This window comes from Catharus ustulatus, chromosome 30 (genome assembly GCF_009819885.2).
Source record: "Catharus ustulatus isolate bCatUst1 chromosome 30, bCatUst1.pri.v2, whole genome shotgun sequence".
In the NCBI taxonomy this organism is placed as follows: Eukaryota; Metazoa; Chordata; class Aves; order Passeriformes; family Turdidae; genus Catharus; species Catharus ustulatus.
Window position 1 is genome coordinate 1,543,332 of NC_046250.1, and position 27,767 is coordinate 1,571,098.

Sequence of the window (27,767 nt, forward strand, 5' to 3'; positions counted from 1 at the left end):
CAGAATTTGGGGGCAACTGGAGTTGGGGACAAACCACAGTTTGGGGACAAACGGAATTTCGGGTCAACTGGAATTTGGGGACAACCAGTCTGGGGACAACTGGAATTTGGGAACAAACCGGAATTTGGGGACAAATCAGAGTTTGGGGACAGCTGGGATTTGGGGAAACCTGGAATTTAGGGACAAACCGGAATTTGGGGACAACTGGAATTTGGGGACAACCAGAGTTTGGGGACAAATGGAATTTAGGAACAACCAGACACCGGGAACAGTCAGAGCCCGGGAACAATCGGAATGAACCTGTCCCTGGGAACAGCCGGGGCGGGCACAGCTGGATCCTGGGAACAGTCAGACCCCGGCACAGCTGGATCCTGGGAACAGTCAGACCCCGGCACAGCTGGATCCTGGGAACAGTCAGACCCCGGCACAGCTGGGTCCCGGGAACAGCCAGGACCCCGGCACAGTCGGATTTTGGGGACATTTGGAAACAGTCAGACCCCGGGCACAGTCGGATTTTGGGGACATTTGGGTTCCTGGGAACAGTCAGACCCCGGGCACAGCTGGATCCGGGGCACAGCTGGATCCCGGGAACAGTCAGACCCCAGAACAGTCGGATTTTGGGGACATTTGGGTTCCTGGGAACAGTCAGACCCTGGGCACAGCTGGATCCTGGGAACGCTCCCGATGTGGGCACAGCTGGATCGGGGGCACAGCTGGATCCTGGGAACAGCCGCGTCCCCAGGTACAGCCGCTCCTGGGGCACCGCACGTCCCTCGGGAACAGCCGGAATTTGGGAATTTTTGGGTCGCTGGGAACAGCCGGAGCCCGGAACAGTCGGAGCCGTGTCCTGGCACAGCCCCCCCGGTTCGCCCCCAACTCTCGGCCATTCCCGGGCTAATTTTAGCCCCCGGCCGCATTCCCGGGCGCTTCCCGGTGCCAGGCGGGAGCGGACTGGGAGCACTGGGGGCACACCAGTGCGGGGAACACCCCCTAAAAATAAACAACACCCCCAGTCCAAAAAAATAAATAACAACCAACCCCAAAAAATAAACAACACCCCCAGTCCAAAAAACATAAATAACAACCCGTCCCAAAAAATAAACAACACCCCCAGTCCAAAAAAATAAATAACAACCAACCCCAAAAAATAAACAACACTCCCATTGCAGAAAAATAAACGGCACCCCTAAAAAATAAATATCAACCCAAAAATATAAACAGCACCCCCCAAAAAATAAATAACAACCCCCCAAAAAATAAACAACACCACCATTGCAAAAATATAAACGGTACCCCTAAAAATTAAATAACAACCCAAAAATATAAACAGCACCCCCCAAAAAATAAATAACAACCCCCCAAAAAAATAAACAACACCCCCATGGCAAAAAAATAAACGGCACCTCTAAAAAAATAAATAGCAACCCCAAAAAAATAAACAACACCCCTGTTGCAAAAAAATAAACGGCACCCCTAAAAAAGTAAATAACAACCAAAAATATAAACAACACCCCCCAAAAATAAATAACAACCCCAAAAAAATAAACAGCACCCCCCAAAAAATAAATAACAACCCCCAAAAATAAGCAACAACACCCCCAAAAAATAAAAATTATCCCCCCAAAAATAAAACACGCCATCACAAAAAAATAAACGTCACTCCCAAAAAAATAAATGACAACCCCCCCCCCAAAAATAAACAAAACAGCCCCCACCCCTCCCAAAAATGAGCCCCCCCCCCCCCTTAAATCAGCTCCGCGGGGGGTCCGGATGTCGGGGTCCCGCTGGGTTCGGGGGGTTCAGGACGGGTCACCCCCCCCACCGAACACCTGCGTTCCCAGAGCCCCCCTGGGACCCCCCAGCCCCCCCTCCCGAGCCGGGGTTGGGGTGGGGGGCGGGGTGGGGGCGGGGGGGGCCGGCCCGGGCGGGGCTCGCTGGGTTTTTCTGAGCCGATCTCGCCGCCTCCCCCCCCAAAAGTGTCCCGGGCTGGGAACGGCGACGGCAGCGCCATGGGCAGAGGGGTGAGTAAGGGGCGGCGCGGGGCACGGACCCACGCGGGGCACCCAAAAAAAAAATGAAAAGAATCCCCACCCCAAAATTCCCCCTCCCACCCAGAGCCCGGAGCTCACCCAGCCGGGGAACCCTAAAACTCAACCCCAAATTCACCCGGGGCACCCTAAAACTACTTGGGGCACCCTAAAACCACCCGGGGCACCCCAAATTCACCCGGGGGAACCTTAAAACCACTCGGAGCACCCCAAAACCACGCGGGTTACCCCAAACCCAACCCCGACCACCCCAAACCCACCCGGGACACCCTAAACTCATCCGGGGCACCCTAAAACCACCCAGAGCACCCTAAACCCACCCAGAGCACCCTAATCCCACCCGGGGCACCCTAAACCCACTCGGGGCACCCCAAATTCACCCGCGACCACCCCATACTCACCCAGGGCACCCCAAACTCAGCCGGGGCACCCCAAATTCACCCGGGGCACACCAAACCCGCCCAGGGCACCCCAAACTCACTCGGAGTACCCCAAACCCAACCCCGACCACCCCAAACCCATCCGGGACACCCTAAAAACACCCGGGGCACCCCAAACCCACCCGAGATACTCCAAACCCACCCGGGGCACCCCAAACCCAACCCCGACCGCCCCAAACCCACTCGAGACACCCCAAATCATCTCCGGGGCGCCCCAAAATCCCTCGGGGAACCCTAAAACCACGCGGGACACCCCCACAGACCCCCCCCCCATTCCCCTTCCCAGGGTTGGCACCCACGCGTGACACCCCCGCCACACCCGGGACCCCCACCCCTGGACACCCCCAAAATCCCAAACCGGACCCTCCCCCGGGTGGGCACCGACCCAGGCGGGACCCCCTCCCCAAATTGCTCCCCCCTGAAGAGTGGGGGGATTATTTTGGGGGGGGTTTGGGGGTCCCAAGCTCGCCCCCTCCCCCCGCTCTGAGGATCACGGGACCCCCCCGTGCCCCCCTCCCGTGGCTCGGTGCCCGCGGCTGCCCCGAGCCCCGTTCCCGGTGCCCCTGGCAACGCCCGCGGGGGGGCCCCGAGCTCCGCTGGCCCCGCGCCCGCCCCCCCCCCGGTGTCCCCAACCCAACCCAACCCCACGCCGGGCACCCACCCAAAAAGCGGGGAGACCCCGCAGGATGTGGGTTCCCAACCCCCCCAAACACAGCGGGTGTCCCCAACCCCCCCCGAGGATGTCCCCAACCCCCCCGAGGGTGTCCCCAACCCCCCCTTGGCACTGTCCCCAAGGGGGGGGACACACGCGCGACACCCGACACCCCCCCCCGCCCGCCCCCAAATTCGGGGGGGTCCCTCAGGTGGGTTCCCCCCCAGTGCGGAGCCACAATTGGGGTTCCCCGTGTTGGGGGTGCCCCCCGTGTCCCCCCCCCGGTAATTCGAGCCCCCCCCCCTCCCCCTCAGCCCCGCCCCCCCCCCCGCTCCCGGTGTTGGTTTTGGCTCCCGGAGCTTTCCATGACATCGCCCCCTCCCCCCGCCCCGCCCCCGCCGGGGGACCCCTGGGGACAGGGGGTTGACAGTGCCACCCCCCCCGAGGACACGGAGGGAGCTGAAACGCCCCCCCCGTGACGTCCTGGGGGGCTCCGAATTGTGGGGACCCCCCCATGGGCGTGGGGACCCCCCCTGTGGTGACAGGGACACCCCCCTGGTGACAGTGACACCCCCTTGGTGACACCCCCATGGTGACAGTGACACCCCCCTGGTGACACCCCCATGGTGACAGTGATACCCCCTTGGTGACACCTGCATGGTGACAGTGACACCCCCACAGTGACAGTGACAGCCCCTGGTGATGGTGACACCGGTCTGGTGGCAGTGACACTCCCAGGGTCACAGTGACCCCCCCCAATGGCCACAGTGACCCCCCCAATGGCCACAGTGACCCTCTGGTGACCAGAATGCCACCCTGGTGACCACAGTGAACACCACAGTGACCCCCCGATGGCCACAATGTCACCTTGGTGACCACAATGACCTCCTGGTGACCACAATGACCTTCCCGATGGCCACAGTGACCCCCCGATGGCCACAGTGACCCCCTGGTGACCACAGTGCCACCCTGGTGACCACAATGACCTCCCAATGGCCACAGTGACCCCCGATGGCCACAGTGACCCCCTGGTGACCACAGTGCCACCCTGGTGACCACAATGACCTCCCAATGGCCACAGTGACCCCCCGATGGCCACAATGCCCCCAGATGGCCACAGTGCCACCCTGGTGACCACAATGACCTCCCAATGGCCACAGTGACCCCCCGATGGCCACAATTGCCCCCAGATGGCCACAGTGCCACCCTGGTGACCACAATGACCTCCCCAATGGCCACAGTGACCCCCGATGGCCACAATGCCCCCAGATGGCCACAATGCCACCCTGGTGACCACAGTGACCCCCTGGTGACCACAATGACCTCCTGATGGCCACAGTGACCTCCCGATGGCCACAGTGCCACCCTGGTGACCACAATGACCCCCCGAAGGCCACAATGTCACCTTGGTGACCACAGTGCCACCCTGGTGACCACAGTGACCCCCCGATGGCCACAGTGACCCCCCGATGACCACAGTGGACCCCCTGGTGACCACAGTGACCCCCCGATGGCCACAGTGACCCCCCGATGGCCACAACGCCACCGTCCAACCACCACGAGGCCACTTCGGCCACCACCCCCAGTGCCACCTGTCACCACGAGTCCCCCAGTGACCCCAGTATCACCCCGCTGACCCCCAGTGACCCCGCTGACCCCCCCCGTTTTGCCCCCCCCGCCCTCGGCCGCCCGGTGCCCGCCGCCCCCCCCCAGCCGACGATGCCGGTGGCCCACGGTGACGCCGGTGCTGGCCGTGACCTCCACGCCCATGGTAATGGCCCTGGCGGGGGGCGGGGGTGGCATCTGGAGGGTCCCCTGCCCGCCGGGGGGGTCCCCGTGCCCACCCCGGGTGTCCCCCAGGCCGGCCGGGAGTACTCGCCCGCGGCCACCACGTCCGAGAATGGCGGCGGGAAGAGGAAGCAGAAGGAGAAGGAGCTGGACGAGCTCAAGAAGGAGGTGAACCTGGTGAGTGGGGACTGGGGACACGGGGACAGCCACGGGGTTAGCGACAGGGACAGGGGGACAGCCACGGGGACACGGGGACAGCGACAGGGATAGGGGGACAGCCACAGGGACACGGAGACATGGGGACAGGGACAGGGACACGGGGACACAGGACAGTGACAAGGACAGGGGGACAGTGACGGGGACACGGGGACAGTGACGGGGACAGGGGGACATGGGGAACAGCGATGGGGACACGGGAACAGGGACATGGGGGAGCAGCGATGGGGACATGGGGACAACCACGGGGACAGGGGGACACAGGACAGTGACGGGGACACGGGGACAGTGACGGGGACAGGGGGACAGTGACAGGGACAGAGGGACAATGAGGGGGACAGGGGGACATGGGGGACAGCGACGGGGACAGGGTGACATAGGGGGCATGGAGGATAGCAATAGGAACACAGGGACACAGGGGACATGGGTGACATGGGTGACATGGGGACAATGACAGGGACATGGGGATATGGGGGACACAGGGACACAGGGACAACCATGGGGACACAGGGACACGGGGGACAGGGGGGACATGGGGACACAGGGAGAGTGACAGGGACAGGGGGACAGGGGACAGTGATAGGGAGAGGGGGACAGTGACGGGGACACGGGGACACAGGGACAGTGACAGGGACAGGGGGACATGGGGGATATGAGGACGCAGGGACAACAATGGGGACACAGGAAACATGTGGGACACGGGAGACACAGGGGACCTGGAGGACGTGGGGGACATGGTGGACACAGGGACATGGAGGACACAGGAACAACGATGGGGACATGGGGACATGGGGGACATGGGGATACAGGGAGATTGACAGGGACAGGGGGACAGTGACGGGGACAGAGAGGATATGAGGGACATGAGGGACATTGGGGACACAGGGGACATTGGGGACAGTGACAGGGAGACATGGGGGACATGGGGAACATGGGGGACATGGGGGACATGGGGGACATGAGTGACACTAGGTGACATGGGGACATGGAGGACAACGGGGGACACAGGGGGCACAGGGGACATGGGGGACATGGGTGACATTGGTGACACTGGTACCATGGGGACATAGGGGACAGTGACAAGCGACAGGGGGCCATGTCAGGGGGACATGGGGGACACTGGGACCACGGGGATGGTGGCCACATCGTTCCATTCATGGAGACATGGGTGACATGGGTGGCACTAATGACATTGTGGACATGGGTGACATGGGACTCTGGGGACAGCTGCTGTCATCCCATCCAGACAGACATGGGTGAACATGGGGACGTGCCACTCTGCTGGGGTGACTTGGGGTCATGGGGACAGCTGACCGCGTCACCCCGCTGAGGCGACAGTGGCAGGGGTGACTGTGGGCGGTGTGGGACTCTGGGGACAGCTGGCCATGCCACCCTGGGTGGGTGACCAGGGGACAGCTGGCCCTGCAGCCTGGTTGTGGGGACGCGGTGACAGGGGTGACATTTGTCCCTCAGGATGACCACAAACTGTCCCTGGATGAGCTGGGCAGGAAGTACCAGGTGGACCTGTCCCGGGTGAGATGTCCCCATGTCCCTGTGTCCCCGTGTCCCCGTGTCCTTCTGTCCTTGTATCCCCTTGTGTCCTGTCCCTGTATCCCGATGTCCCTGTGTCCTCGTGTCCCTGTGTCACTGTGTCCCTGTGTCCCCATGTCCTTCTGTCCCTTTGTCCCCTGTGTCCCCGTGTCCCCTGTGTCCTTCTGTCCTTGTGTCCCTATGTCCTGTCCCTGTGTCCCAATGTTCCTGTGTCCCATGTCTCTGTGTCCTTCTGTCCCTGTGTCCCTGTGTCCCCATATCCCTGTGTCCCTGTGCCCCCCATGTCCCCGTGTTCCTGTGTCCCTGTGTCCCCATGTCCCTGTGTCCCTGTGTCCTCTCCCTGTGTCCCTGTGTCCCTGTCCCCGTGTCCCCATGTCCTTGTGTCCTTGTGTCCCCATGTCCCTGTGTCTCTGTGTACCTGTGTCACTGTGTCCCTGTGTCATGTCTCCATGTCCCTGTGTCCCTGTGTTCCTGTGTCCATGTGTCCCCATGTCCCTGTGTCCTCTGTGTCCCTGTTGTGCCTGTGTCCTTCTGTCCCTGTTGTCCCTGTGTCATGTCTCCATGTCCCTGTGTCCCTGTGTCCCCTGTCCCTGTGTCCTTTTGTCCCTGTGTTCTTGTGTCCCCAATGTCCCCTGCCCATACCCCCCACCATCCCACTGTCCCCCCGTCCCCGGCGTGTCCCCGGTGTCCCCGTGTCCCCAGTGTCCCCTCCCCATGTCCCCCCATCACCCCCAATGTCCCCTGTCCATACCACCCTCATCCCCCTGTCCCTGGGGTGTCCCCGGTGTCACCGTGTCCCCTGCCCATACCCCGCCCTGTCCTCCCTGTCCCCGTGGGGTCCCTGGTGTCACCGTGTCCCTGTGTCCCCCATGTCCCCGTGTCCCTTGTCCATACCCCCCACCATCCCCCCTGTCCCCCTGTCTCCGTGGTGTCACCGGTGTCACCGTGCCCCTGTGTCCCCGTGTCCCTTGGTCCATACCCCCACCATCCCCCCTCTCCCCCCCTGTCCCCGGTGTCCCTGGTGTCACCGTGTCCCCGTGCAGGGCCTGACAAACGCCTGCGCGCGGCCGAGATCCTGGTGCAGGACGGTCCCAACGCGCTGACCCCGCCCCCCACGACCCCCGAGTGGGTGAAGTTTCTGCCGGCCAGCTCTTCGGGGGCTTCTCCATCCTGCTCTGGATCGGGGCCATCCTCTGCTTCCTGGCCTACGGCATCCAGGCCGCCATGGAGGACGAGCCGGCCAACGACAACGTGAGGGGACACGGGGACACCGGGACATGGGGACATGGGGACATGGGATATGGGGGCATGGGATATGGGGACATGGGACATGAGACATGGGGATATGGGATATGGGATATGGGGATATAGGATATGGGATATGGGATATGGGGACATGTGAACATGGGGACATAGGAGCACAGGGACATGGGGACATGGGGCATGGAGACACGGGGCATGGGGACACAGGGCACGGGGACACAGGGCACGGGGATATGGGGTTATGGGATATGGGGATATAGGATATGGGGACACAGGACATGGGGACATGAGGGGCACAAGGACATGGGGGACACAGGCTACGGGGGACACTGAGGGGAACAGGGGACACAGGAACATGGGGAGAACAGGGACAGTGAGGGGGGACAGGAGCACTATGGGGGCACAGGGGGCATGTGGGACACTGCGGGGAATAGGGACATGAGGGACATGGGGACAGCATGGGGTGTCATGGGGACAGGGACATTGAGAGGGACAGGGACATCACGGGGGCACGAGTGTCATGGGGACAGGAGCGTTGTGGGGACAGGGACATCGTGGGGACACAGGGAACACTGGGGAGGCTCTGGGATCGTGGGGACAGGGACATCAAAGAGGCACAGGCATTGAGAGGGGACAGGTGCCGTGGGGACACTGGCACTGGGGGTGGCACAAACTGTCCCCTTGTCCCCTCCCCACCTGTGCCAGCTCTCAGGGGAGCCCAGCTGTGGATGCGGGGGGGATGGCTGGCACTGGGGGTGTCCCCTCCCTGTCTCCCCACCCCCTGGGTCCCTGGGGGGTCCCATGGTGCCCCCCAGGTGCTGAGGTGTCCCCCCCTGGTGCCAGCTGTACCTGGGGGTGGTCCTGGCCGCCGTCGTCATCGTCACCGGCTGCTTCTCCTACTACCAAGAGGCCAAGAGCTCCAAGATCATGGACTCCTTCAAGAACATGGTGCCCCAGGTGGGCAGCGGGGCACGACCGGGGGGTCCTGGGGGTCCTGAGGGGGTCCCGGGGGGTTTGGGCACCCCCTGAGGTGCCCGGTGCCCCCCCAGCAAGCGCTGGTGATCCGCGAGGGCGAGAAGATCCAGATCAACGCCGAGAACGTCGTGGTTGGGGACCTGGTGGAGGTGAAGGGCGGGGACAGGGTGCCCGCAGACATGAGGATCATCTCCTCCCATGGCTGCAAGGTGGGGACACCAGGGACACTGGGGACATTGGGGATATTGGAGACAGTGGGGACAGTGGGGACATTGGGGACATGGACTTGCATCGTCCTCTGCAGTGGTCATGAAGGGCCAACCAACTCAACCCAACCCAATCCAACCCAATCCAACCCAATCCCATCCAACCCAACCCAGCCCAATTCAATCCAACCCAACCCAACACCACCCCTTCCAACCCAACCAACCTAAACAAATCCAAGCCAAGCCAACCCACGCCAACTCAACCAAATCCAAGCCAACCCACCCCCAACTCAACAAATCCAACCCAACCCACCCAACTCAACCCAACCCATTTCAATCTAAACCAACCCAATCCCACCACTTTCACCCAACCCAACCTAACTGAATCCAAGCCAAGCCAACCAACCCAATCCTACCCAATCCCATCCAACCCAACCCAACTCAACCAAATTCATCCCAACCCATCCCAACCCATAAATCCAACCCAATCCAACCCCTTCCAACCCAACCATCCCAACCATAAAATCCAACCCAATCCAACTCAACCCAACCCATCCCCAACCCAATCCCACCCAATCCCACCAAATCCAGCCCAACCCAATCCACCTGCACTCATTCATATCCCCCATTCCCACCCATCCCCACCAAACCCATCCACCCCCCTCAATGTCCCCAAACCCACCCGTACCCCCCTGTACCCCAATTCCTACTGAACCCCCCATTCCTGCCCCTAAGGTGGACAACTCATCTCTGACGGGCGAGTCGGAGCCGCAGACGCGCTCCCCGGAGTTCACCCACGAGAACCCGCTGGAGACGCGCAACATCTGCTTCTTCTCCACCAACTGCGTCGAAGGTGGGCCCCCCATCACCTTTTATCTTCTTTTTCTTCTACCAGAGCCGGGATTAAACACTCTGGGGATGGAATTGTGCTCAATCTCAGAAGTTTATAATTATTATTTATATTACATCCTCACAGTTGTGCAGTGTCTCGTGCTAACAAGTTCAAAATTGAGATTTTCTCTCCAAAGTTTTTCTCTCCCTACAAAGCCTTCAAGCCCAATTTGCCCAGTTGAGAAAAGCCACCTAATTATTTTTTACTTTTAACCCAATAACCAAACACCCATGACCTGCTTGTCCGGAATTTTCTGTCCAATTGCAAAAATGCCACCTAGATCCATGAAGAAGAAGCTGAAAAAGACAAAACTTCCACCCTAAACCCTCCATCTGTTTTCTAAATATTACTCTATTTTAAAACCCTAAATTTTAAGGTTTTCCGCCACGTGATGTTACATACTTTTATGCAAATTGCACACCAGTTATTTTAGTTTTATAATTCAAATTTGGAAGCTTTCTCCAGTGTCTCAGGTTAAAATCAGTGTTTTCTTCAGGTCACACAGAAAATCCAAAATTCTCAGTGTCCAGGGTTCCAACGAGCACCCACCACCCCCAGCGGTGTCCTCACCCTTTTTTGTCCCAGAAATTGGGATTTTTGAGCTTTCTGACCCCTGGAGAAAGCGACTTTTGAGGTTTTCACTCCAAATTTGAGTGGGGCTGAAGGGTTACTGAATGTTCTGTGCTTTGGAAAAGATTTAGATTTAGATTAGATTTAGATTTAGATTTAGATTTAGATTTAGATTTAGGTTGAGATTTAGATTTAGGTTGAGATTTAGATTTAGATTTAGATTAAGATTTTGATTTAGATTAAGATTGAGATTGAGATTTAGGTTTAGGTTTAGGTTTAGGTTTAGGTTAAATTTAGATTAAGATTCAGATTTACATTAAGATTTAGATTTAGATTTAGATTCAGGTTTAGATTTAGATTTAGATTTGGATTTGGATTTAGATTTAGATTTAGATGTTAGATTTTAGATTATCCTGAACATGAGAAAATCCATTTCCTTCCTGTACTTTTTAATCCTGACTTCGAGTGAAGACAGAAGAAACTCCAGACCAACATGAATGAAGTGATGCAAAACCACATGGTTACACTTCGTCACCTCTTCGTCACCTCTTCGTCACCTCTTTGTCACCTTTTCATCACCTCTTCGTCACCTCTTTGTCACCTGCTTGTCACCTCTTTGTCGCCTCTTTGTCACCACTTTGTCACCTCTTTGTCGCCTTCTTCATCACCTCTTTGTCACCTCTTTGTCGCATCTTCATCACCTCTTTGTCACCTCTTTTGTCACCTTTTCATCACCTCTTTGTCACCTCTTTGTCACCTCTTCGTCACCACTTTGTCACCACTTTGTCACCTGTTGTTGCCTCTTCATCACCTCATTGTCACCCTCTTTGTCCCCCTGTGCTGCAGGGACCGCGCGGGGCATCGTCATCTCCACGGGCGACCGGACGGTGATGGGCAGGATCGCGTCGGTGGCCTCGGGTTGGAGGTGGGCCGGCGACCGCCGATCGCCATGGAGATCGAGCACTTCATCCGCCTCATCACCGGCGTGGCCGTGTTCCTCGGCCTCTCCTTCTTCATCCTCTCCCTCATCCTCGGCTACACCTGGCTCGAGGCCGTCATCTTCCTCATCGGCATCATCGTGGCCAACGTGCCCGAGGGGCTGCTGGCCACTGTTACGGTGAGGGGTGGCAGCTGGGAGGGCACTGGGAGGGCACTGGGAGGGCACTGGGAGCACTGGGAGGGAAATACAAGGCACTGGGGGCACTGTTGGGAGGTTACACCACCATCTTCTCATGGGCATTGTTGTGGCTAGGCGTGTCCCAGGGACTGCTGGCACTGTCACAGTGAGAGAGGGAGTACTGGGAGGGCACTGGGAAGGAGCTGGGAGTACTGGGAGGGAAATATGAAGCACTGGGGGCACTGTTGGGGGGCTAAGCCATCATTGTTCCTCATGGGCATTGTCATGGCTAGCATGCCCCAGGGGTTGCTAGCCACTGTCACAATAAGAGGGAGAAATGGGAATACTGGGAGAGCACTGGGAAGGAACTGGGAGCACTGGGGACAGCACGGGAGGGCAATAGAGGCATTATTGAGGGGCTTCACCATCATCTTCCCTAGGACATCTGTTGTGGCTAGCGTGTCCCAGGGCTGCTGGCCCATCACGGTGGAGGGGGCACTGGGAAGGGGCTTATGGGGCACTGGGTTCAGTTTTGGGGTGCAGGGGGGTCTGTGCACCCCATACTGGAGTCTCACCCTGTGACACCCCGGGGTGCCCCCAGGTGTGCCTGACCCTGACTGCCAAAGCGCATGGCGCGCAAGAACTGCCTGGTGAAGAACCTGGAGGCCGTGGAGACGCTGGGCTCCACCTCCACCATCTGCTTCCGACAAGACCGGGACCCTGACCCAGAACCGCATGACCGTGGCCCACATGTGGTTCGACAACCAGATCCACGAGGCCGACACCACCGAGGACCAGTCGGGTGCGTGGGGGGCACCCAAGGTCCACCAATGTCCCCAGTGCCCCAGTCCCCTGGAACCCAAATGCTCTGGGACCCAAATCCCCTGGAACCCCAATCCCCCGACATCGCAATGCCCCAACACCCCAGTCCCCTGACACCCTGATCCCCAGAACCCCAAACACTTGACACCTCAATCTCCTGGAATCCAAATCCCCTGGAACCCCAAATCCCCTGGAACCCAAATCCCCTGACACCCCAATCCCCCAGAACCCCCAATCCCCTGACACCTCAATCTCCTGGAATCCAAATCCCCTGGAGCCCTGATAGCCCGGAATGCCAATCCCTCAAGCCTCAATCCTGTAACACCCCAATCCCCCAGAACCCAAATCCCCTGACACCTCAATCTCCTGGAATCCAATTCCCCTACAACCCTGATCCCCTGGAATCCCAATGCCCTGGCACCCCTGCCCCTGAATCCCCAACACTCTGATCTCCTGGATCCCCAATCCCATGGAATCCAAAACCCTGGAACCTCACCCTGACACCTTGAACCCTCGAGCAGCCCAATCCCCTGGAACCCAATTACCGGGAACCCCAATCCCCCAACACTCTGATCCCCTGGAAACCCAATCCCATGGAATCCCCCATTCCCTGGAATCCCAGGTGCAGGTGTCCCAGGTGCCACCTTCGACAAACGCTTGCCCACGCGGACAACCTGGGTGATGCTAGGGTGGTCAGTGGGTGGCACTGAGGCGGTCAGTGGGTGACACTGGTGGCACTGGTGGCACAGGTGCCCTGGACTCTGCCCCGGGTCCCCAAGGTGCCACCTTCGACAAGCGCTCTCCCACGTGGGCGGCGCTGGCGCGCATCGCGGGGCTCTGTAACCGCGCCGTGTTCAAGCCGGGCCAGGAGAACGTCTCCATCTCCAAGGTCAGGGGGGTCCCCGAGGCCCCTGGGGAGGGGACATGGCCCCCCCAGCCCCGGTGCCACCGCGGTGTCCCCTCCCGCAGCGGGACACGGCCGGGGACGCGTCCGAGTCGGCGCTGCTCAAGTGCATCCAGCTGTCGTGCGGCTCCGTGAAGAGAATGCGCGACCGCAACCCCAAGGTCACCGAGATCCCCTTCAACTCCACCAACAAGTACCAGGTGCTGGGGGCACTGGGATGGGGAACTGGGGGCACTGGGGGTACTGGGATGGGGAATTGGGGGCACTGGGATGGGAAACTAGGGGTACTGGGATGGGGAACTGGGGCACTGGGGATACTGGGATGGGGCAGTGGGGACACTGGGGGCACTGGGATGGGGCAGTGGGGACACTGGGGGCATGGGATTGGGGCACTGGGAGTACTGGGGGTACTGGAATGGGGAACCGGAGGTACTGGGGGTACTGGGGACACTGGGATGGGGCACTGGGGGTACTGGGGGCACTGGGACAGAGCACTGGGGACTCCCAGTAGGACTGTAGGTACCCCTGGGCTGACCCTGGTGGGTGGCACTGGTGACACTGGGCAGTGTGTGAGTGACACTGGAGTGGCTCTGGGTGACACTGGGATGAATGTGGGTGACACTGGGATGACTGTGGGTGACACTGGGATCCCTGTGGGTGGTGCTGGGCAGCGTGTGGGTGACACTGGAGTGACTCTGGGTGACACTGGGATGACTGTGGGTGACACTGGGATCCCTGTGGGTGGTGCTGGGCAGTGTGTGTGACACTGGGTGACACCAGGCAGTGTGGGTGTGACACCAGGTGGCACTAGGCAGTGTGTGGGTGGCACTGGGGTGGCTCTGGGTGACACCGGGTGACACCAGACAGTGTGTGTGTGACAATGGACAGTGTGTGGGTGACACCAGGTGATGCTGGGCAGTATTTGTGACACTGGGTGACACAGGGCAGTGTGTGTATGACACCAGGCAGTGTGTGGGTGGCATCGGGCAGCATGCAGGTGACACTGGGTGACACAGGGCAGTGTGTGTATGACACTGTGTGGCATCGGGCAGCATGCAGGTGACACTGGGTGACACTGGGAAGTGTGTGGGTGACACCAGGCAGTGTGTGGGTGACACTGGGTGACACTGGGTAACACTGGGTGACACTGGTTGACACTGGGCAGTGTGTGGGTCACATTGGGGTGACTCCGGGTGACACTGGGTGACACTGGGCAGTGTGTGGGTGACACTGGGTGACACCGGGCAGTGTGTGGGTGGCACTGGGCAGTGTGTGTCACACTGGGGTGGCTCTGGGTGACACCAGGTGACACTGGGCAGTGTGTGGGTGACACTGGGCAGTGTTTGGTTGGCACGGGAGTGGCTCTGGGCGACACCGGGCAGCACACAGCTGCGACCCCGCAGCGTGTGACACCGCTGTCCCCTGTCCCCTGGCCAGCTGTCCATCCACGAGCGCGAGGAGGACCCCCAGGGCTACCTGCTGGTGATGAAGGGAGCCCCCGAGCGCATCCTGGACCGCTGCTCCCGCATCTCCTGCAGGGCCAGGAGCAGCCCCTGGACCAGGAGATGCGCGAGGCTTTCCAGAACGCCTACCTGGAGCTGGGGGGGCTCGGGGAGAGGGTCCTGGGTACGCCTGGGGGGGTCCTGGGGGGTCCTGGGTACGACTGGGGGGGTCCTGGGGGGTCCTGGGTACGACTAGGGGGGTCCTGGGGGGTTCTGGGAGGCAGGGGAGGGGGTCCAGGGGGGATTTGGGGGAGAAAAACCTGGATAAGAACATGCAGGAACCTTCCAGAACGCCCCCCTGGAGCTGGGGGAACTCGGGAGAGGGTCCTGGGGGGGTCCTGGCTACATTCGAGGGGACCTGGTGATTCCTGGGGGTGCTGCACCCCCTGTCCCCTCGTGTCCCCAGGATTCTGTCACCTGTATACAGAAATTCCTGAGTGTCCCTGTGATGTCCTCCATGGGTTCCTGGGGGTGTCCCCAGGGTCTCACTATCCCCTCCCGTTGTCCCGAGGGTTCTGTCACCTGTACCTGCCCCCGGACAAGTTCCTGGGGGTGTCCCCAGGGTCTCACTGTCCCTCCCCCGCTGTCCCCAGGGTTCTGTCACCTGTACCTGCCCCGGACAAGTTTCCCCGCGGGTTCCGGTTCGATGCGGACGAGCTGAATTTCCCCACGACCGATCTGTGCTTCGTGGGGCTCATGTCCATGATCGACCCCCCCCGCGCCGCCGTACCCGACGCCGTGGGCAAGTGCCGGAGCGCGGGCATCAAGGTGGGACCCCCGGGGGACCCCCAAACTTCCCTGGGACCCCCAAACCCACCTGGGACCCCCAAAATTCCCTGAACCCATCTGGGACCCCCAAACCCACCTGGGTCCCTCAAATCCACCTTGAACTCACCTGAGACCCCCAAAACCTCCCCTGAATCTACCTAGGACCCCCAAATCCCCCTGAGCCCACCCGGGACCCCCAAGCCCAGCCAGGACCTCCCCCACCATGTCCCCACTGTCCTCCTGTCCCCCAAATCCCCCAGGTGTCCCCAGGTGTGTCCCCAGGTATCCCCCAGGTGTCCCCAGGTATCCCACAGGTGTCCCCAGTTATCCCCTAGGTGTTCCCAGATGTCCCCAGCTGTTCCCAGTTGTGTCCCCCAGATGTCCCCAGATGTCCCCAGCTCTCCCCAGGTGTCCCTAGGTATCCTCCAGGTGTCCCCAGGTGCCCCCTAGGTATCCTCCAAGTGTTTCCATCTGTCCCCCAGCTATCCCCCAGATGTCCCCAGCTGTCCCCAGCTGTCCCCAGCTGTCCCCAGGTATCCCCCAGCTGTCCCCAGCTGTCCCCAGCTGTCCCAGGTGCTGACACTGTCCCCTCCCCCAGGTGATCATGGTGACCGGGGACCATCCCATCACGGCCAAGGCCATCGCCAAAGGCGTCGGGATCATCTCCGAGGGCAACGAGACCGTGGAGGACATCGCGGCACGGCTGAACATACCTGTGAGCCAGGTGAACCCCAGGTGAGCCAGGGGAGACACAGGTGAGCTCCAGGTGAGCCAGGGGAGACACAGGTGAGCCAGGTGAACCCCAGGTGAGCCAGGGGAAACACAGGTGAGCCAGGTGAACCCCAGGTGAGCCAGGGGAGACACAGGTAAATACACCTGTGAGCCAGGGCAACCCCAGGTGAACCAGGGGAGCACCAGGTGAGCTCCAGGTGAACCCCAGGTGAACCAGGGAAAACGTAGGTGAGACTCAGGTGAGACTGGAGAACCCCAAGTGAGCCAATGGGGGAATTTGAGGGGATCTGGGGATCCCAGGGGATGATCCCAGGAATTTTGGTCGATTCTAGAGGATGGTTCCCAGGAATTTGGGGGTTCTGAATCAGATTTTGGGGTTCTGATCCCCCAGGGAGGCCAAGGCGTGCGTGGTGCATGGCTCGGATCTGAACGACATGAGATGGGAGCAGCTGGGAGGGGATCTTGGGGTGATCCCAGGGGATGATCCCAGAAATTTGGGGAGATCCCAGGGGATGATCCCAGGAATTTTGGGGTTCTGGATCAGGTTTTGGGGCTCTGGAGCAGATTTTGGGGTTCTGATCCCCCAGGGAGGTCAAGGGTGTTTGGTGCACAGGTGAGACCTGAAGGACATGAGCTCGGAGCAGCTGGGGAGTGGATTTTGGGGTGATCCCAGGAATTTTGGGGTTCTGGATCAGATTTTGGGATTCTGGAGCAGATTTTGGGGTTCTGATCCCCAGGGAGGCCAAGGTGTGTGTGGTGCATGGCTCAGACCTGAACGACATGAGATGGGAGAAGCTGGAAGGGGATCTTGGGGTGATCCTGGGGGATGATCCCAGGAATTTTGGGAGATCCCAAGGGGTTCTTTCCAGGAATTTTGGGGTTCTGGATCAGGTTTTAGGGTTCTGATCCCCCAGGGAGGCCAAAGTGTGTGTAGTGCACGGCTTGGACCTGAAGGACATGAGCTCGGAGCAACTGGGAGGGGATTTTGGGGTGATCCCGGGGAGCGATCTCAGGAATTTTGGGAGATCCCAGGGGATGATCCTAGGAATTTTGGGGTTCTGGAGCAGATTTTGGGGTTCTGATCCCCCAGGGAGGCCAAGGTGTGTGTGGTGCACGGCTCAGACCTGAACGACATGAGATGGGAGAAGCTGGAAGGGGATCTTGGGGTGATCCTGGGGGATGATCCCAGGAATTTTGGGAGATCCCAAGGGGTTCTTTCCAGGAATTTTGGGGTTCTGGATCAGGTTTTAGGGTTCTGATCCCCCAGGGAGGCCAAAGTGTGTGTAGTGCACGGCTTGGACCTGAAGGACATGAGCTCGGAGCAACTGGGAGGGGATTTTGGGGTGATCCCGGGGAGCGATCTCAGGAATTTTGGGAGATCCCAGGGGATGATCCTAGGAATTTTGGGGTTCTGGAGCAGATTTTGGGGTTCTGACTCCCCCAGGAAAGCCAAGGTGTGCGTGGTGCACAGGTCAGACCTGACGACATGAGACAGGAGAAGCTGGGAGGAGACTTTGGGGTGATCCTGGAGGTGATCCAGGAATTTTGGGGCTCTGGATCAGGTTTTGGGGTTGTGATCCCCCAGGGAGGCCAAGGCGTGCGTGGTGCACGGCTCGGATCTGAAGGACATGAGCTCGGAGCAGCTGGACGAGATCCTGCGCAACCACACCGAGATCGTGTTCGCGCGCACGTCCCCGCAGCAGAAACTCATCATCGTGGAGGGCTGCCAGAGACAGGTGACACTGCCAGAGACAGGTGACACCGCCGGCACCTGTGTCACCTGTGTGTCACCTGTTACCTGTGTGTCACCTGTTACCTGTGTGTCACATGTCACCGGGGTCACCTGGCACCTGGGTCATCTGTCATCTGGGTCACCTATCACCTGATCATCTGTGTCATCCATCACCTGTGTGTCACTGTCACCTGTGTCACCTGTACCACTTGTGTCACCTGTCACCTGTGCCACCTGGGTCACCTGTCACCTGCGTCACCTGTGTCGCTTATCACCTGTCCCCATATCCCCTTACCCCCTTCTTCTCTGTCCTCTGTTCCCTGTCACCTGCCACCTGTCCTTTGTCACCTGTCCCCTGCCATCCCTGTCCCTTGCTACTCCCAGTCCCGTGTCCCACATTGTCCCCAAACCCATGACCCACAGTGTCCCCTGTCCTGTGTCCCACAGTGTCCCCAACCTTGTGGTGTCCCCAAACCCATGTCCCCTGGTGTCCCCATCCTCATGTCCCACAGTGTCCCCACCTCCATGGCGTCCCCACAATGTCCCCACACCCCATGGTGTCCCCACCCCTGTAGTGTCCTCCAAGCCACAGTGTCCCCTTCCCCATGTGACCCCACATCCCATGGTGTCCCCATGGTGTCCCCATGGTGTCCCCATGGTGTGTCCACATCCCCAATGTCCCCAGTGTCCCCAGTATCCCAAATGTCCACAATGTCCCCAGTATCCTCAGTGTGCCCAATGTCCCCAAAGTCCCCAGTGCCCCAATGTCTGCAGGGTCCCCAATATCCCAAACACCCCAAATATCCCAAATGTCCCCAATGTCCATAATACACCCAATACACTCAATGTCCCAAATGTCCCCAATGCCCCAAACGTCCCCAACGTCCCCTCTGTCCCCAGGGTGCCATCGTGGCGGTGACAGGTGACGGTGTGAACGACTCCCCGGCGCTGAAGAAGGCCGACATCGGGATCGCCATGGGCATCGCCGGCTCCGACGTGTCCAAGCAGGCGGCAGACATGATCCTGCTGGACGACAACTTCGCCTCCATCGTCACCGGCGTCGAGGAAGGTCGGGGACAGGCACGGGGACACTGGGGACATAGGGGTGTTGGGGACAACAGGGACATTGGGGGACAGTGGGGGCACTGGGGACAGTGGAGTCGTTGGAGAAGTTGGGGATGCTGGGGACAATGGGGACATTGGGACATTGGGAGTATTGGGGATATTGGGGACATTGGGGACACTGGGGGACATTGGTGACATTGGGGGACATTGGGGATATTGGGAGTGTTGGGGATATTGGGGACATTGAGGGACATTGGGGACATTGGGAGTATTGGGGATATTGGGGACATTGGGGACAGTGGAGTCACTGGAGAATTTGGAGATATTGGGGACATTGGGGACACTCAGGACAGTGGGGGCATTGGGAGTGTTGGGGACAGCAGGGGGACACTGGGGACATTGAGGACATTGGGGACATGTGGGGACATTAAGGGATGTTGGGGACATTGGGGACATTGTGGATATTGAAGATATTGGAGGTATTGGGGATATTGGAAGCATTGGGGACATTGGGGACATTGGGGACATTGCACACATGGAACATTGGGGACATTCTGGGTATTTGGGATATTGGGGTATTGGGGACATATGAGGACATCTGGGACATTGGGGACGTTGGGGACGTTGGGGACACTGGGGACTCTGCTGTCCCTCGCAGGCCGCCTGATCTTCGACAACCTGAAGAAGTCGATCGCCTACACCCTGACCAGCAACATCCCCGAGATCACCCCGTTCCTGCTGTTCATCATCGCCAACATCCCGCTGCCGCTGGGGACCGTCACCATCCTGTGCATCGACCTGGGCACCGACATGGTGAGGGACAGGGGACCCCAAATCCATCCCAAACCCACCCCAAATACACCCCAAATACTCCCAGGGACCCCAAATCCTCCTGTCCCTGGGCACTGTCACCATCCCAGGGCGTGTGACAGTGGGTGACACAGGGTGACAGTGGGTGACAGTGGGTGATACAGGTGACACAACGTGACAGTGGGTGACACAGGGTGGTACAGACTGACAGTGGATGACACACGGTGACACAAGGTGACACAAGGTGACACACGGTGACACACGATGACACAAGGTGACACAGGGTGACATGGTGTGACACACAGTGACACAGGGTGACAGCGGGTGACACAGGGTGACACTGGGTAACACAAGATGACACAGGGTGGTACAGGGTGACACTGGGTGACACAGGATGACACAGGGTGACACTGGGTGACACTGGGTAACACAAGATGACACAGGGTGGTACAGGGTGACACTGGGTGACACTGGGTAACACAAGACGACACAGGATGACACAGGGTGACAGTGGGTGACACTGGGTGGTAGAGGGTGACGCTGGGTGACAGTGGGTGACACAGGATGACATAGGTAACACAGGCTGACACATGGTGACACAGGTGACACAGGTGACACAGGGTGACACAGGTGACACGGCTGTCCCCTCAGGTCCCTGCCATCTCGCTGGCATACGAGGCGGCCGAGAGCGACATCATGAAACGGCAACCGCGGAACCCCCGCAGCGACAAACTGGTCAACGAGCGGCTCATCAGCATGGCCTACGGCCAGATCGGTCAGGGGTCACCCGGGGGTCACCCAGGGGTCACTCAGGGGTCACCCAGGGGTCACTCATCAGCATGGCCTACGGCCAGATCGGTCAGGGGTCACCCAGGGGTCACCCAGGGGTCACCCAGGGGTCACTCAGGGGTCACTCATCAGCATGGCCTACGGCCAGATTGGTCAGGGGTCACCCAGGGGTCACCCAGGGGTCACTCAGGGTCACCCAGGGGTCACTCAGGGTCACTCATCAGCATGGTCTACGGCCAGATCGGTCGGGGTCACCCAGGGGTCACTCAGGGGTCACTCAGGGTCACTCAGGGGTCGCTCAGGGGTCACCCATCAGCATGGCCTACGGCCAGATCCTGGGTGATGGCAAATCCCGTGGCTCTGACCCCGATCCCAATCCCATTCCTGACCCAAATCCCACAAGGGATGATCCAGGCTCTGGACGGGTTCTTCATGTCCTCTGTGACCCAATCCCATGGGTCTGACCCCAATCCTAATCCTAATCCCATTCCTGACCCCAATCCCAATCCCACTCCTGACCCCAATTCCGTTCCCAATCCCACAGGGATGATCCAGGCCCTGGGCCGGTTCTTTACGTCCTTTGTGACCCAATCCCATGGCTCCGACCCCAATCCCATGGCTCCGACCCCAATCCCATGGCTCTGATCCCAATCCCAATGCCATTCCTGACCCCAATCCCATTCCTGACCCCAATCCCATTCCTGACCCCAATCCCAATCCCATTCCTGACCCCAATCCCAATCCCAATCCTGACCCCAATCCCAATCCCAATCCTGACCCCAATCCCAATCCCGTTCCTGACCCCGCAGGGATGATCCAGGCCCTGGGCGGGTTCTTCACGTACTTTGTGATCCTGGCTGAGAACGGTTCCTGCCGGGGACGCTGCTGGGGATCCGCCTGGCCTGGGACGACCGCTCCAAGAACGACCTGGAGGATTCCTACGGGCAGGAGTGGGTGAGGGACCCTAAACCTAACCCTATACACTGGTTACACACAGTTACATACTGGTTACACACCGGTTACACACTGGTTACACACCAGTTACACACTGGATACACACTGGATACACACTGGTTACACACTGGTTACACATCCATTTCCATCCTGTGTCCACCCCATTTTTCCTCAATTTTCCCTCCATTCCCACCCCGTTTCCCCATTTATTTCCACCCCATTTCCCCCCCTTTTAGTCCCCTTTTATTTCCTGTTCACCCAGTTTCCTCCCAGTTTCCTCCCAGTTCACTCCCAGTTTCCTCCCCGTTTCCTCCCAGTTCACTCCCAGTTTCCTCCCATTCCCTTCTGGTTTCCTCCTGGTTCATTCCCCATTTAGACTCAGTTTCCTCCCGGTTCTGTCCCAACTCACTCCTGATCCTGTCCTGGTTCAGTCCCGTTCTGTCCCGGTTCACTCTCCATTCACTCCCGGTTTTTTCCCGGTCCTGTCCCGGTTCACTCCCGGTTCTCTCCCCATTCACTCCTGGTTCTGTCCCGGTCCACTCCCAGTTCACTCCCAATTCTCTCCCGGTTCAGTCCCTGTTCACTCCTGGTTCTGTCCCGGTTCAGTCTTGGTTCTGTCCCAGTTCTGTCCCTGTTCACTCTCCATTCACTCCCAGTTTTTTCCCGGTTCTGTCCCAGTCCTGTCCCGGTTCTGTCCCGGTTCACTCCCGGTTCTCTCTCCATTGACTCCTGGTTCTGTCCCGGTTCTTTCCTGGTTCAGTCCTGGTCCTGTCCCAGTTCTGTCCTGCTTCTGTCCCAGTTCTCTCCCCATTGACTCCCAGTTCTGTCCCAGTTCACTCCCAGCTCACTCCCAGTTCTGTCCCAGTTCTGTCCTGGTTCTGTCCCAGTTCTGTCCTGGTCCTGTCCCGGTTCACTCCCAGTTCTCTCTCCATTCACTCCCAGTCCTGTCCTGGTTCACTCCCAGTTCTCTTCCATTCACTCCCGATCCTGTCCCGGTTTTTTCCCGGTTCTGTCCCGGTTCTGTCCCGGTCCTGTCCCGCTCCAGACGTACGAGCAGCGCAAGGTGGTGGAGTTCACGTGCCACACCGCGTTCTTCGCCAGCATCGTGGTGGTGCAGTGGGGGATCTCATCATCTGCAAGACGCGCCGCAACTCGGTGTTCCAGCAGGGCATGAAGTGCGGCAAGACACCCCAAAACACCCCAAAACCACCCAAAAACAACCTAAAATCCTACCCAAAAACACCCCAAAAACACTCCAAAAATATCCCCGAAACAACCCAAAAACCTGCCCCAAAAACACCCCATAAACACCCCAAAAGCACCCCAAAATCCTACCCAAAATATCCCATAAACATCCCAAAACCACCCCAAAAACACCCAAAAAACACCCAAAAACATGGTAAAAACACCCAAAAAACACCCCAAAAACACCCAAAACCAGCCCAAAATTCCATCCCAAAATGCCGCCAAAAATATAAAAAAACCACCCCCAAACCACCCAAAATCCTACCCAAAAATACTCCAAAAAGATCCCAAAAACATCCCCAAATCCTACCTCAAACCGCCCCAAAAATACCCCAAAATCCTACCCAAAAATATCCCAAACCACCCCAAAATCCCACTTCAAACCAGCCAAAATTCCCCAAATTTCACCTCAACTTCATCTTCCAGCAGGGCATGAAGTGCGGCAAAACACCAAAAACACCCCAAAAACCTGCCCCAAAAACACCCCAAAATACCCCAAAACCACCCCAAAATCCTACACCAAAAAAACCCCAAAACACCCCAAAATCCTACCCCAAACCACCCCAGATTTCATCTCAAATCACCCCAAAATCCTACCCCAAACCATCCAACCCCAAATGCCCTGAAACACCCCCCAAAATCCCAAATCCCCTTCCAAAGCCTCCACAAAAAAAAATCCTAAAACCTTCCCTACTTCCCAAAAAGTCCCCAAACCATTCCAAAATCCCCACCAAAAAAAATATCCCAAACCTCTCCCACCCCATAAAAACCCCATTAAAAAACCCATTTAAAAACCCATTAAAAACCCCATTAAAAACCCCCCTAAAAACCCCATAAAAAAACCATAAAAACCCCCTTAAAAACCCCATAAATACCCCCATCAAAACCCCATTAAAAACCCATAAAACCGCATAAAACCCCATTAAAAACCCCATAAAAACCCCATAAATACCCCAGAAAAAAAACTCCCATAAAAACCCCATAAAAACCCCATAAATACCCCATAAAAACCCCATTAAAAACTCATTAAAAATCCCATAAACACCCCATAAAAAACCCATTAAAACCCCATAAAAACCGTAAAAACCCCATAAAAGCCCCATAAAAACCCCTAAAAAACCCATAAAAACCCATAAAAAACCATTAAAACCCCATTAAAAAACCGTAAAAACCCCCCAAACCCCAAAACACCCCAAAAACCCCCAAATGCCGATTTTTTTGGATTTTTTAGGAACAAGATCCTGATTTTCGGGCTGCTGGAGGAGACGGCTCTGGCGGCGTTCCTGTCCTACTGCCCGGGCATGGGGGTGGCGCTGCGGATGTACCCGCTCAAGTGAGGGACCCCAAAATCCTGAATGAACCCCAAATCTGGGCATGAACCCCAAAATCCGACCTGAATCCTAAATCCTGCATGAACCTCAAATCTGACCCTGAACCCCAAAATCGTGAATGAACCCCAAATCTGAGCCTAACCCCAAAATTGGGCATGAACCCCAAAATCCTACATGAACGCTAAATCTGGGCATCAACTCCAAATCCTGTCTGAACCCTAAATCTGAGCCTGAACCCCAAAATCTGGCTCGAACTCCAAAGCTGAGCATGAACCCCAAAATTGGGCCTGAATCCTAAATCCTGAATGAACCCAAATCCAGCATGAACTCCAAATCTGAGCCTGAACCCCAAAATCCGGCCTGAATCCCAAAATCTGAGCCTGAACCCCAAATCCTGCATGAACCCCAAATCCTACCCTGAACCCCAAAGCTGAGCATGAACCCCAAAATCCTGCATGAACCCCAAATCCTGCATGAAACCCAAAATCCGGGATGAACCCCAAAATCCAGCTTGAATCCTAAATCTGAGCATGAACCCAAAATCTGAGCCTGAATCCTAAATCCTGAATGAACCCCAAATCTGAACCTGAACCCCAAGTCCTGCATGAACCCCAAAATCCGGCCTCAATCCTAAATCCTACATGAACCCCAAATCTGAGTCTGAACCCCAAATCCTGAATGAACCCCAAATCCGGGATGAACCCCAAAATCCGGCATGAATCCTAAATCCTGAATGAACCCAAAATCTGAACCTGAACCCCAAAATCCGGCTTGAACCTCAAAATCCGGCTTGAATCCTAAATCCGAGCATGAATCCCAAATCCTGCATGAACCCTAAATCTGAGCCTGAACCCCAAATCTGAGCATGAACCTCAAAATCCGACCTGAACCCCAAATCCATCCCCAAACCCCAAATCCCACCCACACCCCAATTCCTGCCCCCCGGGTTGGGGGTCCCCGTTTATGGGATTTTTAAAATGGTTTTTTTAATGGGGTTTTTATGGGTTTTATGGTTTTAATGGGATTTTTATGGGGTTTTTTATGGGGTTGTTAATGAATTTTTTATGGGGTTTTATGGAGTTTTTATGGGGTTTTTATGGGGTTTTTAATGGGGATTTAATGGTTTTTTAATGGTTTTTTAATGGATTTTTAATGGGGTTTTTATGGGTTTTTATGGGGTTTTTATAGGGTTTTAATCGGGTTTTTATGGGGTTTTAAATGGGGTTTTTATGGGTTCTTAATGGGGTTTTTAATGGGGTTTTTATGGGGTTTTTATGGGGTTTTTAATCGGTTTATTATGGGGTTTTAATGGGGTTTTTATGGGGTTTGTAATGGGGTTTTAATGAATTTTTATGGGGTTTTTATGGGGTTTTTAATGGAGTTTTTAATGGGGTTTTTATGCGGTTTTAATGTTTTTTTAATGTTTTTTTAATGTTTTTATAAATGGCTTTTTATGGGGTTTTTATGGGGTTTTTATGGGGTTTTAATGGGGTTTTGTGGGGTTTTTTATGGGTTTTGATGAGGTTTTTATGGGGTTTTTTAATGGGTTTTTGATGGTTTCTTGATGGTTTTTTTTAATGGGTTTTGATGGGGTTTACGGGGTTTTTTAATTTTTGTGGGGTTTTCGGGCAGGGTCACCTGGTGGTTCTGCGCCTTCCCCTATTCCCTGCTGATCTTCGCCTACGACGAGGTTCGGAAACTGATCCTGAGGAGATACCCGGGAGGTGAGAGGGGACCCCCAAAATGGGGGGAAACCAAAAATCCCGGGAGAAACCCCAAAAATGGGAACCCAAAAATGGGAAACCCCAAAATATAAAACAAAAAAAAATGGGAAGCCCCAAAAGAGAAAAACAAAAAAATGGGAACCCAAAAAATGGGAAATCCCAAGATATCCAAACCCAAAAAATGGGAACCCCCCCCAAAAAAACCCAAACAAATGAGAACCCCAAAATATAAAAACCCCAAAAAAATGGGAAACCCCAAAAAATAGGGAACCCCAAAATATAAAAAACCAAAAAATGGGAAACCCCAAAAACTGGGAACCACAAAAAATGGGAAACCCGAAAATAGAAAAACCAAAAAAATGGGAACCCCAGAAATGGGAAACCCCAAAAAATTAAAAAAACCAAAAATGGGAAACCCTATAAAATGAGAACCCCAAAAAATGGGAAACCCGAAAATAGAAGAACCAAAAAGATGGGAACCCCAAAAATGGGAAACCCGAAAAAATGGGAAACCCCAAAATATAAAAACCCAAAAATATAAAAACCCAAAATATAACCCCCCCAAAAAAAATAAAAAACCCCAAAAATGGGAACCCCAAAAAATGGGAATCCCAAAATATAAAAATCCCCCCAAAAATAAAAACCCCAAAAAAATAAAACCCCAAAAAAATAAAACAAAAAAAAAAAAATAAAAACAAAAAAAAATACAAACCCCCAAAAATAAAACCCCCAAAAAGAGGGGAGCGAAGCCAAACCCCATAAAAACTGGGGTGGGACACCCCAAAAACCCCCGGATTTGGGTGGGGGGTGGGGGGAGCTGCGGAATTGGGGTGGGGGCGCCCCCATCTCACTCCCCCTGACGCCCCCTCCCCTTTTTTCAGGCTGGGTGGAGAAGGAAACTTATTACTGAGCTGAACCCCAAAACTAACCCGGACACCCCTGCAGAAAAATAAACCAGTTTAACCCTGCCGTGTGCTGGGATGGACTGGGATGGACTGGGAATGCACTGGGATGGACTGGGATGGGACTGGGAGGGACTGGGATGGACTGGGATGGACTGGGATGGACTGGGAGGGACTGGGATGGACTGGGATGGGACTGGGATGGACTGGGAGGGACTGGGATGGGATTGGGAGGGACTGGGATGGACTGGGGGGACTGGGATGGGATTGGGAGGGACTGGGATGGGACTGGGATGGATTGGGATGGACTGGGAGGGACTGGGATGGACTGGGAGGGACTGGGAGGGACTGGGAGGGAATTTCGGGCTCTGTGTCCCCCCCGGCGTCCTCGGGGTCCCCAAAATCCCAGCGACCCCCCGGGGGGAGCTGATGGTCCCAGGACCCCCAAATTTCCCTCAAATTCCCGCCAAAATTCCCACAAATTTTCCTCCAAATTCTTCCCAAAATCCCCCCAATTTCCCTCCAAAATCCCCCCAAATTCCTCACAAATTTCTCCAAATTTCCCCTAAATTCCCCAAATTCCCGCCAAAATTCCTACCAAAATCTCCCGAGATTTCCCCAAATTCACCGCAAATTCCTCCCAAATTCCCTCCAAATTTTCCCCAAATTTTCCTTAAATTCCCTCCAAATTCCCGCAAAAATCCCCCGAAATTTCCCCAAATTCCCCCAATTTCCCTCCAATTTCCCCCAAATCTCCCCAAATTCATCC

At 56.7% G+C, this 27,767-nt stretch overlaps 1 protein-coding gene across 1 annotated transcript; it reads left to right on the forward strand.

The window, feature by feature from the left end:
* The first annotated feature begins 1,922 nt into the window (after positions 1 to 1,922).
* LOC117008725 (sodium/potassium-transporting ATPase subunit alpha-2-like) lies at positions 1,923 to 27,064 on the forward strand. Its single transcript, XM_042780064.1, is given in 32 exon segments — positions 1,923 to 2,021; positions 5,001 to 5,105; positions 6,618 to 6,677; positions 7,739 to 7,753; positions 7,756 to 7,833; positions 7,836 to 7,946; positions 8,802 to 8,915; positions 9,008 to 9,142; positions 9,875 to 9,992; positions 11,448 to 11,527; positions 11,530 to 11,718; positions 12,320 to 12,340; positions 12,342 to 12,419; positions 12,421 to 12,520; positions 13,320 to 13,429; positions 13,510 to 13,644; positions 14,882 to 14,972; positions 14,975 to 15,070; positions 15,353 to 15,365; positions 15,540 to 15,714; positions 16,313 to 16,449; positions 18,032 to 18,182; positions 19,079 to 19,247; positions 19,902 to 20,056; positions 20,705 to 20,828; positions 21,652 to 21,705; positions 21,708 to 21,796; positions 22,842 to 22,914; positions 22,917 to 22,971; positions 24,273 to 24,374; positions 26,005 to 26,096; positions 26,978 to 27,064. Coding segments are annotated over 32 exon segments (3,066 nt in total). The 5' UTR covers positions 1,923 to 2,009; the 3' UTR covers positions 27,007 to 27,064.
* Positions 27,065 to 27,767: the final 703 nt, after the last annotated feature.